The 16,806-nt window shown below is 42.6% G+C and overlaps 1 protein-coding gene across 1 annotated transcript in view; it reads right to left on the reverse strand.

Annotated features, from left to right (window-relative positions):
* LOC120798995 (contactin-associated protein-like 4) overlaps positions 1-16,806 on the reverse strand; it is a gene marked incomplete at its 5' end in the record, with an annotated part of 78,482 nt that overhangs the window by 22,997 nt on the left and 38,679 nt on the right. Inside the window, 7 exon segments of the mRNA XM_040143794.1 lie at positions 1,863-2,081; positions 6,281-6,451; positions 6,845-6,972; positions 8,497-8,659; positions 10,909-11,109; positions 13,554-13,673; positions 15,805-15,911. Coding sequence (XP_039999728.1) covers positions 1,863-2,081; positions 6,281-6,451; positions 6,845-6,972; positions 8,497-8,659; positions 10,909-11,109; positions 13,554-13,673; positions 15,805-15,911 — 1,109 coding nt within the window.

Raw genomic sequence — 16,806 nt, forward strand, 5'->3', positions numbered from 1 at the left:
GGCTGCTAGTGAAAAATTTACAGGTTCAGATTCCGTTACAGATTATTTAAAGACCCTCGCTGCAAGAAATCACATCGCACGCTACACTATAAATGAGCGCTCCCTGCTGCATGTTTATTTATTGAATGTGATTATGTCTCAGTGGTCGGAAACCATCGACTCAGCCCGTTCACATCCAGTGGTGCTGAGCAGCTGGTGGCGTTTGGCCAATGGCAGTTTGAGTTCTCTTTTTCAGCATGTGGGTCTGTAAGAGGAGGTCAGACTTGCTGCCGCCTTGAGTCCTTGATCAGGAATTTGAAGAGACTCAGCATCTTTCATATCCAATACTGCTTTGCAGACAACAAGTTTAAGCCAATAGCAGATAAAGAAATGTAAAAAAAAAAAAGGGGGGGGGTTATTTCTAGCCTCATGGGGAAACACAACACTCAGTGAAGTTTAGAGATCAGTCACAGGTAGTACAGGAAGTGATCTTACAGAGTGTCTCTGGTTTGGATGTAGATCGAGAGGTACGGTGTTAGACCCCTTAAATATAAATGTGTCAAAGTGGCATCTTCAGTACTTAGTACCACTTCACGAAAATCCATCAGTAGCATCATAGAACATGCGAAGCAGCCAAAGTGATTTTAAGAGCAGAGGAGTCAGTCTTATATATTGTCTCTCTTCTAGGCCAAACAGCAGAACCTGAATGAATAATGCAACTGAGAAATAGTTGATCTATTTCACTTAGAATGTTGTCGATGTTAAATCTTAAAACTAGTCATGCCCCTTGACTTTCACACAAACACTAATTATCTACTTCTCTCTAAAGCGGCCTTTTTTACATATGCCTAGAGGGTCTTCATTGGTAAAGTCAGGAGACCTCAACCTGACTGAACTGGTTTCGCATAACTGATTTTCCCAGTTTTATAATTCACTGCAATGTATCCCCATGAGAGTTAGTTAACCGTGCTCAGTTTTTTTTTTTTGTTTGTTTCTTTGTGTGTGCGTCTTTTGCCTATTAAAGGTGCCCAGTGAAGTTTTCGACCAGTAGTTGCACTATGGAGCAATGTTTTGAAGAGCGGTTTGTTTGTGTATCGTACGCCGGTTACGTGATATACAGTTCTAGTTCTACGCTATTCTAATGATCAGAACTGTTGGTGGCAGCAATGTGTCAAGGCAGCGCTGACAAGCAAACACAGATGTCGGCAATGTAGCTTCCAAATCATTACAAGAGCTGGCCCTGCAAATGTCTGATTGAGAAGGAAATGCATTCAACATATTTATCAGCCCTTAAGAATAGATACGATGTGCTTTGGTGAGAAACAGTGGATGTAAACATAACTTTTTTTTACCTTTAGTTAGGGCACATTTTATGCAGATGGTATGTAAATGACCTTTTCTGTACGAAAGCTCTGAGTAACAATACAAAGCCATTAACTTGTCTTTATGTGTCATAAAATATCTTCTGATGAGAATTTGAGGAGGAGGAAAAAAAAAAATCATTTGACTAAAAGTTCTTTGATCAAGCTCCTAACTTCAGGAGGAGCTGAAGAGACAGAAACACTGAGCTACTGGTTCTCTCGAGAGCAAAAAGGATAAAAGAAACGAAGCAAGTAAAAGAGATGGAGAGAAAGAGAGAGACTGATGATCTTCCAGTCCCACAAGATTTAAGAAGGGGCCTTGAACCCGCCAGCAACTGAGACTAATGAGGCAAAAATTCACACAGACAGAAAAAGTCTCCTGTGTAAAATTATAAAGGGCGGTTTTATAATCTTAAAAAAAGAAACTGGATAAACAACATATGATTAAGGATTTTCCTCCCTGCTTGACAATTGTAAGGACCTTTGGTCGTCATGAATACAGCGGAACATCACGCTCCTCACCTATGAACAGCTGGCTGTTGAGCTGCAGGTGGAAGTGCCCGTCCGCAGGAGCCTCCTGCGTGGCGGCAGGAAGCTCGTCCAATCGAAGCGACGCCTCCTTGACGTTCCGCTCGGCTCGGACCCGATGCCACCGGTTGTCGTCCAGCGGGACGCTCGACCCCACGCGCACCTCCAGCGGGCCGTTACCCACATCGAAGGAGAAGAGCACCTGAGTGGAGGCTGATTGAGGGGGGACGGCGGGATGGAGGAGATAAAGAGGAAAAAAGAATTTGAATGGAGATAGAGGGGGATTGATATAGATAATGGAGAAAAAGAGGGAGAGGAGAAAGGAAGGGGACAGAGGGAAGCATGAAAAGAGACACAATGTGCCGTGTGAGTTTAGATAAGTATTCAACACCTTACCATTTGTCAACCAAACCATACAATTACTCTAGCCCGGTGAAGCGGGTGCATTTTATTGTGTTTTTGAATTCTTCTTCTACAAATCAAAGATTCTGATAATACAGCGTTGAGACAGTCTAATTAAAACAAACGTTTTCCCCCGACAAAACCAAATGTAATCCAGGAGATAAGGTAGGTTTCTCTGTCACCCAAATCATTTTTCACAAAAACTTCTGGTCTTACTGAGCAGTAATCAGTTCAATTCATTAATTTTTCAATAAAGTACTGGAATTAAAATTCCAGTGATACAATTTTTAATTTAATTTTTCAATTTTAAAAGCTCTAAACTTTACAAAAACAAAATGTAACGACAACCACATGGAGATGAAATATGGAGTCCCAGCTTTTCTTTGGACAGAACGCTCTTTCATTGCTGCTGTTAAGGAGACAATTCAAATGTGGTGTTCACTTGTCATTTCTTCTGGACACAGAAAACCACAAAGCCACACCATCTTTCAATTTGTGCAAACAGAACGCGGCCATATCTCAGTCAATGGGAAGGGGGACGTCTGTGTTGAAACCTCCATTTTATGATTTAGTTTGAGGAGACAGGTGTACCTCCGCGTAAAAATCTTGCCAAGTGCGGCTGGATTGAATCTTCATTTTATAGCTGCACATTTCCACACCGCTCCAGCCAGTCATCTGAGACCTGCCAGCGCCACAACTGGGAGTACAGACAACAGACTTAACAAGCAGGTAGGAGGGACCCGAGTGTATGGAGAGCAAAAAAGCAGACGGGGCATATGCAGGGCTCTCTGGAAAGAAGTTTAATTACTCTCTCACAACAAAACAACAAACACTAAAGCCAGCGGAGCTTCTAACTAAGCGGACTGGGAACAGTTCTCACAGGATAACAACAAACAAAAGACTAGAGAGCCCGGGAAGAGGTTATGTACTGATTAAATGGAAGAACTAGACTGTGTGCTGCTTCTCTCCGGAAAGCTATAATGTTCTTCACTGCAGCTTGCGAGGCCTCGCGATGTGAAAGCAAAAATGCACAAAGTCACGCAGGCGACTGAGGCAAGTGCAGATTTATCTTCTGGTCCTCTTGACCCCACTGTATTTATGCGACGGCTGTACATACACGGCAGATTCCGTAGAGACTTTACACATAAAACATATGATAAGTTACAAGATATTATATATGGTTACAGAATGAACAACCCAAAAGAGTGTTAAGGTGTATTTACTTTATATTTATGCCACATAAATATAAAGTATGGTATAGTAACGATGTAACACTGAAAGGGTGAAGAATTTGTGCTTTGACTTTTGATACCTGAATATATTTTATTGGTGATGCTTTAAAAAGTGGGTTAAGTGGCCATGATATATGTGTAACCCACTCTGAGGTGTCCTGATGTAAAAGATTAGTCTCTGTACGGCAACGACTCCGTTGTTGGCACTTTATTCTCATATATCAGGCCACCCTCTTGTGTGTTACTGCTTACGTGGTATTGCGATCAAGCCAGGAAGGAACTGCGTATGAACTACAGTTCCTAAGGAAATACTGTAGTTTGTCCTCAGCAACGCTAACCTTAGGACCAGATGGACATTTGGAAACATTAAATTCTGTGGTAACGAACGTATCCTCATCAAATTAGCGACACACCTTAAGTTGCTTTTTCAAAATTGAAATGAGGACTGAATGTTAAAAGCCATTTTTTATTGTCAAAACTTCCAAACTTTTAATTTTGTGAAATTTTTGATGTAAGAATTTCACTTATAATAGTGTTTATGCTCTTATTTCTACTTAACTTTGTAGTATTTTTAGTTGTTTTGTTTTTGACCAGTTGGGGGCAGCGGACACACATTGGGTACACAACATTGCCATATCATCAACTTTTTAAGTTGATATGGTGAACCTGTTAGCAAACAGCTGCTCATTTTACACATCCACCAGCTATGGAGCAAAAATGACCACTTTTTTGTCTCCGCCTGATAAATGTAAATCCAGTATTTTCTTTCTTTTACCTCTGTTTCTGGTTCTCCAAGTGACCAACTCCCTGTTAGCTAAATGCTAAATGTGTCTGTCTGCTGCCTGGTGCTGAAGGGGTGGTGCACAGTGGGTTGTTTTTTTTTTTTTTTTTTAGAGCTTTTTCTCCTGAAAACCGCTGCCTGTTGTGGCTGAAAACGATGCTATGAGAGCGGTGAGAGTGAAACCAAAACAGTGGTTGCGGGCGGACAGCTGAACACTGAGCTGAAACCTACTCTCAAGCTCTGTAAAGCCGAGGGGAGCTGCAGATCCAGGTGATAGTTCTCTGAAGGGTCATCGCTACAAGTAATCCTTTCTCACATTGTCTTCACATTGTTTTCACATTGTCGTTTAATTATTTTTTTTAAATCAAAATATCGATTATAGGATCTGAAAACTTCTTCCACCGCTGTCCCCAGAAGAGTTTCCCTCTGAGCCCCGGCATCAGGTTCAGGACCGCGGCCAGCGCCTCAAGCGCCTCAGCCCTTCAAATGCAGCTCTTGGTCAGCGCCATGGGCAGCAGCTCGGTGCCAGACGCCTGTGTTTGTTCTTCCCTGTCCGCTCCACCGACGGCAAAAGATTTAGGAGAGTACGGACGAAGCAAAACCATCACTCTTCGTGTTTTGCTGGTGGAAGGTGAGGATGTATTACTGCGGGTGAGTACAGCACGAGATGAAACAATATCCAAGCATCCCGCGATAACTATGTTTAGACGTTGTTGTCAGGCCTGGCCACAGCGTTACAGAGCGATCGGGGGCCGGCCGGAAACAGAGCAGCAGTATCCAGAACTGGAACAACCAGGCTGACAATGATTTCCCCGAGGAGAGAGGCTGCTGTTGCAGCACTGTCCCTGTATTAGATTCTGTGTGGGTCCCTTACCCCCCCCCCACCACACACTTTTTTTTTTCTAAACAACTCCCTCCAAATTACAACACAACAAAAAAAACAACCAAACTAAAAGGGTGAAGTGAGGTGAAAGAGCTTCAACAGGCAACAATGGGTGATTCAAGGCATTTGTACAGGCCTACTTAAAATGACACACACCATTGCTGCCCATAAATGTGTACTTCATACCTCACTGCATTACTGTCATAACCATATAAGCACAAGGACACCTTGTTGGGTAATACAGCTATATTTCAAATGATACAATCTACAGTTGGCTATAAACATACATCTCACACCCCACCACATCTCCATGGCACCCATAAACCAAATAACACCCTGTTGGTTATTACCGTCATAATCTAAATGACACACTGTGGTGCCCATAAATGTGCGCATTATGCAAGAGACAGGAATTAAAGGAGGGTCATGGATAAAATGCCCCTGATAGTTCATGAAACAAATGTAAAATTAAAAACAAGGTTGCAAAAAATATGCCTGCAGTCATTATGAGCTCCTCTTTATAGGTGTAATCTTGCTCACATTTTATTGGTTGTGTGGTTAATGCAATGCTGTCCCACATGGACCAGAGTATGGTATCCACAGGGGTGTGTACAATGCATTCAACTGCAGCCTGAGGGGGGGGGAGAAAATGGATTCGGAAACAAACAGCGCAGCCTAAAGCGAAAAATAAAATGTTGGAAACAGACAAGCAGCGCTAGAGGAAAACAGAAACTCCACACAGTCCAGCCTTTCAGCAAACCATCCTCCACTGTAAGGCCTCCAGACGTAGACAAAACACTTTATTCCGAGCACTGGGAAGGCAATGCAAACAAGCTGTAATGTTTTTGTGAAGTGCACGTGGTCACAGTTCAACAAAAAGAGACAAAAAAAGGACCAAACTTCATTTGAAAATTAGATTAAGAGTGAATAAAGTATAATCCAAAGTTAACTTCTACAGCATCTTCTAACTGCATCACTAGTAGGCCCGTAAATAGAAATAAAGGAACAATACAATAGTTTTGCTGTCATGCTGTAAAACCACACACCATCAAGGACTTAAAATGATGCACACACATGTTGCCTTTAGGTGTGTCTGGATTCATCTCCTACTCACAGCTCAGTTCGATCCGGATGAAGTCTTTGATGCCCAGGTTCTCCAGGAACACACCCGAGGAGGCCGTGGTTTTGAACAGGAAGGAGATGTCCGCGCTCAGCTCTCCGTGGAAGGTGGGGAAGTGGAGGTACGACGTCTCCTTGTCGAAAAAGGCAGCGTTCCAGAAGTTCTCTGAAAAACACACACACACACACACACCCTCACTGTCACATCAGGAACAAATGACCTAGAGGGTTAAGCAAACGAACTGAAACCAAAGGTATACAGTGCTGCTGGCCATGCTTTGACATTTGTATCAAATGCGTTGCTTTTCAGGTGTTAAAGACTGCAATTACAAAATAATTAAAAGAGGAAAGAACGAATGGTTGCTTTGATTAGGTTTGAATAAAACTCAAAACAAAATCATGTTTAGTCAAGTTGCCAAAAGCCTCCAACACTTCAGATTACACAGAACGAAGCCGAGTTAAGACGCAAAAGGAGTCTCCACTAAAAAGTGATGAAAAAGCTTGACGTTGCGAGCTGTTGCCAAAGTTTGTGTTCATGGAGTCGCTCTGTGTGACTCACTGTCTCCATGGCAACGGAGCGGTCCCACCCTGTAGGTGGCCTCTGACCCTGGCCTCTGGATGTCACCCAGCACCAGAGACCTGACGGGGAGGCTCTCCTTGTGGATAAGCAGGCCCGAGTCTTCGGCCCTGGTGGAGGAAAAACAGGAGGAGGAAGTGAAGAAAGAGGGGGAGAAAAAAAGAAGAGAGACGAAAGACAAAAACATTTTGAGGAGAGAAAGGCAAAGTTAAGGAGAAGATAAAGAGGAAGCAGGAGGATGAGGACACAGTTTGATGTGTAAAAGAACAAAAAGGAAAGACAAGATTTAACAAAAACACACCAATCACAAAACCCAAACTATGCTCATTTGCTTGCCACAGATTTATCGGTGTGTATGTTTTTAATGTTACATCACTCTTGTAACAATATTACATGTGGCGACAAGCTGATGCAAAACACTGCAGTGTGTGTGTGTGCGCGTATTCACTCCCTTAACCAAATTATGACCATCCAGACGCTCAACTCTCAGTGCGTGGCGGTTTTTTTTGACCAGCAGCTCCAAGAGCGGGACACCTCCTGTCCACTCAGGCCCACGCCCAGCTATAGGTGCCGTAGATGACCTGTTAGCCGCGTCGCCGGGGAACGTTGGGAATGAAAAATACACTCAGGACTGAGTGTACGCGGCACCTTGTGAGTCTGATGAAATATTGAAGGGCAGCCGCGGCAGCTCCGGTACATAAAAATAGAGGTGGCAAGGCAGAGACAGTTGGGACCGTTGGTAGAGGAATGATAGAGGAAAGGAAGTGTTTGATGGCAGGATTGCTTACAACATGAGGGGATGTTAAAACTGTTTTGTTTCTTCCCGGGCTCGATTTATCGCAGTTGATTTGATGTTTGCTTAACCACCAAACGTACAAGTCAAGCAGGGACAGCATTCTCAGTGGTGCTTGGTATCCCGCAGGAAATCAAATTTCATACGTATCTTTTCTGTTTTTGTCTTGTATATTTTGTAGTCCGATTATTTCTCAGTGTTCCTGCTGTTTTCATCAGCCAATTGAGCCAAGTATTGAGTAATTCTGTGTATTTTATGACAAACAGAACCATTTCTACAAAAATTCATATCCTCACTTTTCTTTAAATTTGTTTCTCCTGATTGAAATGATATCCTGCCTTTATTTACACATCGCTGTAATATCCAACTGCTTGTTAATGCAAAAGGCACCAACAAGGGACATTTAAGTAATAAAATTAACATCACACTAATCTGAAATGGGCCCCCGCCCCATTGATTCTTCCTCAAAACTTGCTAGATTACTGTTTTTACATTTTTAGAAAAGGTCACCAGTGTATTACCGAACAAACTGCTATGTAAGCCTTTACTTTCATGTCGAATTCCATTATTTTTACTTCCTTGAAAGCGCTGCCGATTTTTAAAGCCGTCATCACGGTTTACCAGTTATTACACAAAAATTCTGTCTTCCAAGTGAAAGGTGACCTTGTATAATGGCGCACTCTGCCTTTCCACCCCTTGAAGTCGTCCGTTTTCTTTTTCTCGACACATGATGGCCTGTTGGTGCCTAAAATAGATGCTTAAACTTGAAGACACCCCCAAAAAAAAACATTACCTCGTGACTATAAATGGTGGGGAAAGATATATAGTATAATTTCAGTACCACTCCATGCGGTCGGCGTCACAGTTGCAGTAGTGTTGCGGGTCCACACAGTCGCCCTGCAGGCCGCAGGCACACTGCCGGCTGCCCGGCTGAGCTCCGCCCCAGTAGGTCTGGAGACGACCGGGGCCGGGACCGCCGAGCCACCAGCTGAGCGGAGAGCCCTCTGAAACACACACATGATAAACCCGCACGCGTGAGGAAACATTCGTGCGGCATCAGGTTCAGCCTTTTACGGCAGAGTCTTACTTCAGGATCCTGTCCCGGTCTTTCCACTCATCGTGCTCACACGAAGGTATTTTCTTGGGACACAAGACAAAGAGATGTGCGCTGCGAGGAAATAACTAAATGCTCCTCGAGAAGATGTCGTGCTGTGTAAAAACTAAGGAGTCTTCGGAAATCTTGGTGGCCCTGGTGACCTGTGAGACTAGTCAGTCATTTAAACACAGTAACTTTTATAGACATCATAACATCTGAAACAGCCCTAACAAATTATAGGTTCAAAGTTGCACTAAAACAGATACATAAAACTTTTTTGTTGAGTGCTGCTTTCACTTCACTTCTCTTCACCCAAGAAAGGCTGCCAACTACATCTTGGCTCCTACGATAAAACTTGAAAACACTTCTTTGAAAAAAAAATTGCGGCCGTGATGTAAAAAATGTCAGCGAGTTGTGTGCGTTGTTAATATGAGAACGTTGTGAATTTCACAACTTTTTGCCTTTCCATCCATCTCCTCATCCAAGAAAGATAAATAAATAAATAAAAAATCTGTCCTTACTGGAACACAACAACCCTATATCCATAAAAACTGGCTGGATATTGTTGCTCTGGTCAATACATTATGTGCTAATCTTTACTTGTAATGTTGCTGTACAGGCTGAAACCTTTCTAAAAAGGCGCTTTATTGTGAGCCACTGTAAGACCATAAACTAAATACCGAGGAAGTAAAACACACCCTCCATCCACCCATCTGTCTCTTAACCTTTTTCTTTCCTCAGTCCACCTACTGTGCCCTTAATGGTTCCAGCCTTGTTGCCCTGCTAACTGTCTGGGCTGCAGCCAGACAGAAGATGGACAGAGGGCATTAATATCGAAAGCTTATCCCGATGCCCTGCAGCAGTTTTCTCTGAAGTTGTAAAATTATAACACTGTACGCTGCTTGAATGCAAAGAAAAAAAAAATAGAAAATTAAAGATAAATGCTGAAATCCTGTCTGTATAATAATAATATGTATGCATTTATATATATAAGCAGTGTTTCCCACAAGAAAAACGCGTCTCTAAACACTTCTGGTGGTTTAACTGATTCTAAGTCACAGCGTTAGGGTCAGTTAATTACTCGTGAGACAATTTTTAAAAAATAAACAAAAAAACAAAACCCAGACAAACTAATTGGACTCAATGCTCAGTCAAAAAGAACGAGAGATTTATACAAATTGTACACAATCCATTTGCCTGGCTCGCTGCTGAATAGGAAGAAAATCCTTGGACCCTGATTAAATTTGAAGCAATGAGACTAACAATTACTTTCTTTTCATCTGGTAGAGCGGGAAGATTGCGTGGACCTGCGGGGAGTTAAATTGTTTTCTCCACAGCATTTCTTTTTTGTACAAAATGATACAGTCCTCATAACTCACTCAAATTAGAGTCAGTGACACACAAAAAGTGAAGCAGGCGGGATTCAGTGGTTGCAACTTCAGTAAGTCGTGTCCTTGATAGACAAAATAAAATACATGAATAAAAGCATTGACTGAATATTTCACTATCTTAAAGCTATCTTCTGTTTGTCCTCATGTAGTCTGAGGCGGTCAATGAAGCAGGGGGGATCTTTCAGCTAAAATCTGAGCAAAATCCGAGCCACGATTGTACACCAGCCAGCTAAAGAGGCGCTAAATCCCGTTTCCCTTATTCTTGCTTGGCCGGGAAATCGTTCCCGCCTTCCGCCTCGAAGGTCGTCCCACAGCTCTTGTTTCTGCCCCGAGGGGCGGGAAAGTCTTGTCATGGTCACCGTTTTACACTGAAGTTGACAGACGAATAATAGATTCAGTAGATCCAAGTGTATTATGAAGTTTTAGATTTTATTTTTGTTTTTCAGATTCACCATCAAAATTTAAAAAAAAAAAAGTGGACCTGTAGGTCTGATTCATAAAAGAACCATGAACAACTTTCTTTATTCATTAGAGATATTTTTCTATGCGTGACCGGTTACTTCCCCTTTGAATCTGTATATGTGGATAACACATCGTGAGAGACGAGGAGAGTCTGCTGTCCTTCAGAAATAATTTGACATTTGACTTGTCTACCATCTATTGTATAAAACAACCTGAGTGATTCCACTCTCCCTGCGTTTCTTCCTGTTGGAAGGGACTAAGATGCAAGAAGAAAAAACAAAACAAACAAACCAAAAACCATTACCTGGCGTGTTGAGGAGGCGGGACTTCCTGCAGTGGTAGGACAGCTCCTGTTCACAGTGCTCCGATTGGCTGATAGCAGCCAACAGTTGTTCCTCCTCAGTCGAGTAGTCAAAGCGAACTAAATGCTGGTTGACACCTGGAGAGGGTCGGACTCTGGTCAGCTCTGTGTTGTTGTGCTGGATCACCATCCACGTGTTCTCCTCTGCGGATAGGTGGACACAAGCATACACGACCATTACCACGATGCAAATTACACTACATGGTCAAAGGCATTGTGGCTTCTGTTTGCAACTTGAGGCTGGAGATCGTGGAACGGGAGAGTTCGCTTATTCTCATTCTAATTTTGAAAAGTAAATTTTCTGTTCTCTTTCTGTTGGTCAGTGTATTTATTATTTATTTACAAAGTTTCGGCGTGCTCAGCCCGTCATCAGGATGTGTTGTCAAGCATCGCAACGGTTCCGTAATGTACATTTACTACACAGATGATGGCTAAGTTGTCCAATCAGAGGACCCAAAGAAATTGGTTCAGTTGTTTGAAGGAAAGATCTTGAGTAAATACACACTGCCATCCAGGTATTTGGGCCATTTTTTCCTTCTTTAAAATATAATACTATCGAAAGATTATAAAAGGATTAGGAAATGACAGAGGTAAATGAAATTAATCACGAATCTTACAATTTTATCATGCGTAGAGCATTACACCAAATTCCAATGTCCCAATGTCAAAGAATTAGAAAATGACAGAGGTAAATACGGAAGCAAAAGTGACTGAGAACGCACTTTAACGCCCCGATCACGTAAGACGCGGCTAGGCTCTATACACGTACGTATATGACGAAGGGCTGCAAGTGTTGATCATTTGTTTGGATTTGGAGAACCGAGGTCGTGCCGAGAGTCACCTAAACCAATTTATCATCGACTTGGCCCCCTTTGTCATGAAGTACAATCATTTTAGTTCTGAAAAGGACTTTTATCTACAGTTTTCAGGGACGGGTAAACTATGGGCTCTATCTGTAGTCATAACTATACCAATCTAATTATGGTGGGGTTTTTTTTAGACATTGTATTTTGCTTTCCTCCAACACCTCTGTCACATATTTATGCTTTTTTTTTTTTGTATAAAAATGTCTGGAACAAACTTTAAAATAGAGTCTTTTAAGTTCCTTGAGTAGAGGATCAGATTATTATGCAAACTAATATCCATGGGAGAAACACAGGAACTCCTCACTTGCCATTGTTAAGAAGAGATATCTTCCATTGTTTAACTTACAGGAAACATCCATCCTCACCTCACCTGTACCTCTCGCATGTGTCACGTTCTCAATGTTAAGGATAGCAGTTTAAGGTGTGAACGCAGGAAACCGGAGCACTGTGGGAAAAAGTTAACCAGCCCGTCCCTCCTCCCCCTCTCTGTGTTTCAAACAGTTTGGGAGACTCGGGTCGTGTTTCTAAAAGCAAATGAGATGCTGTTCTCTCCTCAAAGCCTTTTGATCAGGTGAAGGGTTCTTCTGGTTCATCAGCTCTGAGGAAAAGCTACGTTCAGCTGCTTGGTCTAAAAAAAGAAACCAAAAAAAAAAAAAAAACCCAGCTGGCCCCATGACCCATGAATCTAATTTACAACACTTACACTGTACAGCCAGAAGTACATGGGTGCCCCTGTTGACATAAAGTTCTTGAGTTGTTGTTGTTGTTCTGAGGCTGTCTTTCAGCGTTTGGATCTGTTAGCGCTTATTGAAGTGAAAGCTAAATGCTACGGCATAGAACGATGACTCAGACAAAAGGCTCCATCGAGTGGAGGCTGTGGCTCAGGAGGTAGAGCCGGTCGTTTGCTAACCTGAAGGTCAGTGGTTCGATTCCCTGCTCCTCCATGTGCGCATATCAAAGTGTCCTTGGGCAAGACACTGAACCCCGAATTGTCCCCGATGTATCATCGGTGATTGAGTGTGTGTAGAAAGCTGTACGTACAGAGCAGGGCGCTGTATCAATGTGTGTGTACGTACAGAGCAGGGCGCTGTATCAATGTGTGTGTGAATGGGGGAATGTGGCAGTAGTGTAAAGTGCTTTGAGTGGGTCGATAAGACTAGAATAGTGTTATATAAGTGCAGTCCATTTATAGCGGAAGATCAATGCGCCCTGTTTACGGTTGTAACGTTTAGATGTTCCACACACTTTTGGACATGTGGTGTATGGGATGAGGAAAGACGGGAGAGAGAGGACGAACAAAAGAGAAGAGAGAAAGAAGCCACAAGAAAGAAAAGAATCACTACTCACATTTATACAATTATCACAAAAGGCACTGTCATAGAGAGGGAAAGATAAATATGAAGCGGAGAAAAATCAAAACAACAAAGCTCTACATCATCGTGATGCAAATTACATAAAGCACCGAGACATAGACAGACGGGGAGATGAATAGTGGAAAGAGAGAGATTGGGGTAAAGATAGGAGCAGAATGCAGGAGAGCCTTGTAGAAAAAGGAGGATGAAAGATGAAGTGAGTCAGAGAGTGATGAGAGGAGCATCATCATTTACATTCATGTAAGTGTTAAGCACACAAAATGTTGATTGATGATGGGAGGAAGAAGGGGAGTGAAAGTTTGTGTACTGTATGTGTGTGTGTGTGTGTGTGTGTGTGTGTGCGTGTCACCTGTCATGTTGCAGTAGACCAGTTGTGGTTTGACTGGCCCGCTGCCGTCCACGTCGATGTAGAAATGTCCCGACGCGTTGCCGTTGTGTTTGTACGCCTCGCAGGACTGTTCGTACACAGCTGGGGGGAAAGTAATGGGATCGACATCAACATCAACACATCAGCTGGCGAACAGGAGCTGCAGGGGGGGGGTTTAGATCACACGCTGTGGACTGTGGATTTATGGGTGCTTCTTCATACATATGTATCACCACTGAATCATCAGCAGAGTGAAGAGAATCACCTGAGGTTCTATTTTTTATAGCAGTGTCCCATAAAGTCAAGATCAGTCCAGCTGGGGAGGACAGTAATGACTGATGGGAATACAAAGACTGAATGAATAAAACGTAGACCTTTATCAGCCCTGCCTCTTCCTCTCTATCTCTACAGGTCTTCGTCTCTCTCCTTCCTCTGCAGTCAAATAATCGAGGCGTTCAGATCCATATCTAAAGGTTCCCACACTCTGCTCACCTGTTCATCTCTCTCACTCTCCGCAGCCAAAGGCCTTTTATTCGCCGCTTCGCCCAAGTGTGGCCAGAAAGAGGCTTTCATGGAGACATCAGTAATAAAAACGAGACCAGAGGTGGAGTGTGTGGGAAGCTCTCCTCTTTTGGTCTCGAGGATTTGGCTCGAAGGGAACTGGCAGAGAACCAGTAAATCCCACCAATAAGCTCACCTTACCTCCGTGGTTTTAATTCTTCATTCAGTATCTGGCAATTTAGTCACAGCGACAGACTCATTAACCTCCGTCGTATCACTCGCACACAAACAGATTTTCTAAACATTCTGCAGCAGGCGAAGAATATTAGGGCAGGCATCACATGAAGCTCACAAAGTGGTCACTTTATTTGAGCAATGCCCCCAGGCTGAAGCCCTAACAAAAACCCAGGGATACGCCGAAGGGAAAAAACTTACATACAGCCGTAATTACTGAACAGTATCGCTGGAAAGTGCATCAGCGTTTGGCATCCCCCAGATGTTCAAACTGGAAAACGCAACGGCTGCCATTTGGAGCTGCCAACTTTAAACGTCAACTTTAAAAGCCCCTAGAAGAATGATGGAGAGAACTGACATGTCCATGAAAGTAGCAACACAGCACACTAATAGCAGTCTCCAGGCTGTTTTAGTCATTCATTTTCCATCTCTGTGCTGTTGTATGCACAATTTATGTTATTTTATACTGTTATATTGTCTTTTTAGTTTGCCTGTGTGCTAAAATCCAGTTACTGCATGTAAAAGGAAATTCATTATCTGCTTTTATTGCTCTTTCCTTCACATTTCACCTCTCAATTTCCATTTCATCTGTCATTGTGGGTCTCCAAGCCTGTCTCCTAAAACATTTATATACTACTAATTTGCGAGAGAAAATCAATACGTAATGCCACCCTGATTCTCTTTTATATCCACATAATGAGGAACTAAAGCAAGATTAAGCTTTTTTTATGGATCTGTTTAGACACTCACAGCAGTTGGTTAAGGTTTTGGAAAGATTATGGTATTATGGATAAATACTGAAAAAGTCAAAAGTGATTTAAAACATGAGGCACAACGAGTTTACTTCATTAACATTTACCCAAAATCCCAACATCTTCCTGACCTTAACCAAAGAGCTTTTGTCACCTAAATCTTACTGCACCAACGTAGTGGCAGTCCTTTGTATAAATGTCATTTCTGAGATACACGGTCGGCGTCTCTACATCAAACAAGGCCGGATTACCAATCGGGCAAAATGGGCAACTTCCACGCGGCCCCAGTTTCACTGTGTTGCAATTGGTTTGTTGTAATTTTAAGGAACTGCACATGTGGAATATGCACCATTGATTGAACCACAGTCTAAGCTGATAATGACCCTTAAAGCAACTCCCGTATCATTATGTAACCTTGAGGCTTTGTCTGCTTCAATCTAGTTTTAGCACTGTTATCAATTCAGTTGATATTGTTATGCTTATGGTCTGTTCAATCAAATTACAAAACAACCGACACACAGCAATCCTGCAGGGTACCCACTGGTTTTTTGGGCGCTGGGCGAAATAAAATGAAGCTGCCATGTGTCTGCTCTGTCCTGGATTAGCTCTTAAGGGTAGTGGATTATACACAGCGCACAAAGAAAAGGGCACTGGAGGAGCTGGGGGGGGTCAAATGCTGCAGCTCTGCAGCAGGTTAATCCAGCCCTCCTGTCCAACAGCCATGTGGTGACTGACGGCTGACTTACAGCTGTGGCACGTCGCTCCGCTGTAGCCGCTGTCAGAGCAGTTGCAGTGGAAGACGGTCCAGGTCTGACTGCAGCGGCCGCCGTGTTCACAACGACTGGGAGAACACCTGGGAGGGAGAGAGAGAGAGACAAAGTGTTTCTCGAGAATTTTATTTCAGTCCCCAACAACAGCCTGATGGACACATGTGTGGAAGGAACTTGAAGGTTTCATTTTTGCTGTCAAGAAAAAAATTAGAAAAATGTATAATCAAAAATCCTTTTATATACTGTCTACAGACAGACAATTTTTTAAAAAAAACAACAAAAAACAAAAACTTTTTCTTGTTTTGGTAGCCTGAATATTCAGGAACAATTCTGCAGGTTTTAAAGCGGAAAATCTTTGAAAGATGACAGAAGCAGTCAATGGCCAATAGCCCCCTTTCGTTGGTTGTCGTCAAGAGCAGTAACCTTTCTTCGTTTGATTGTTCGAAAAAGCAGCCGAATCATCTTTTTATATTTTAGCGGAGTCATTTATCCTGCAATGGGGGAACACGCTCAGTGTGTTTGTGGACACATCAGGATTGAACCTTTTGAGCTTTTAGAGTTACTTTATACAGCAGATGATATGCGATGCTGATGATTGGAAAAAAAATGCTTTCAGACTCTTACTATCCTACCGGAGTGTGCTTTCTCATTAAATGGGCAGAAAGCCTTTTAAATTCTGTTCATTCAAACATGTGATTCATTTCCTAGCCAAATGTGTGTAGGAGGGTCAGAAATAATGCAACTAGTAGTTGCAAAGTATTTTATTTAGGCAACATGTTGTGGGAATTGAAAAAAGTTCCAAACGTTGACTAGAAAGACAATTCAGCTGAACCACTGCAAAAGATTCAAACTATTTACTTCCTCAGATGTCCTGACTCTTCTAATTCATAGCACAAAACAAATAAGATCATACTTATCCTTCCTTACATCTTGTTTGCCTTGTCAGAACGTCTGGATAACTCTATCAGGACAGCTGTG

Source organism: Xiphias gladius, chromosome 14 (assembly GCF_016859285.1).
Source record: "Xiphias gladius isolate SHS-SW01 ecotype Sanya breed wild chromosome 14, ASM1685928v1, whole genome shotgun sequence".
NCBI classification, from domain to species: Eukaryota; Metazoa; Chordata; class Actinopteri; order Istiophoriformes; family Xiphiidae; genus Xiphias; species Xiphias gladius.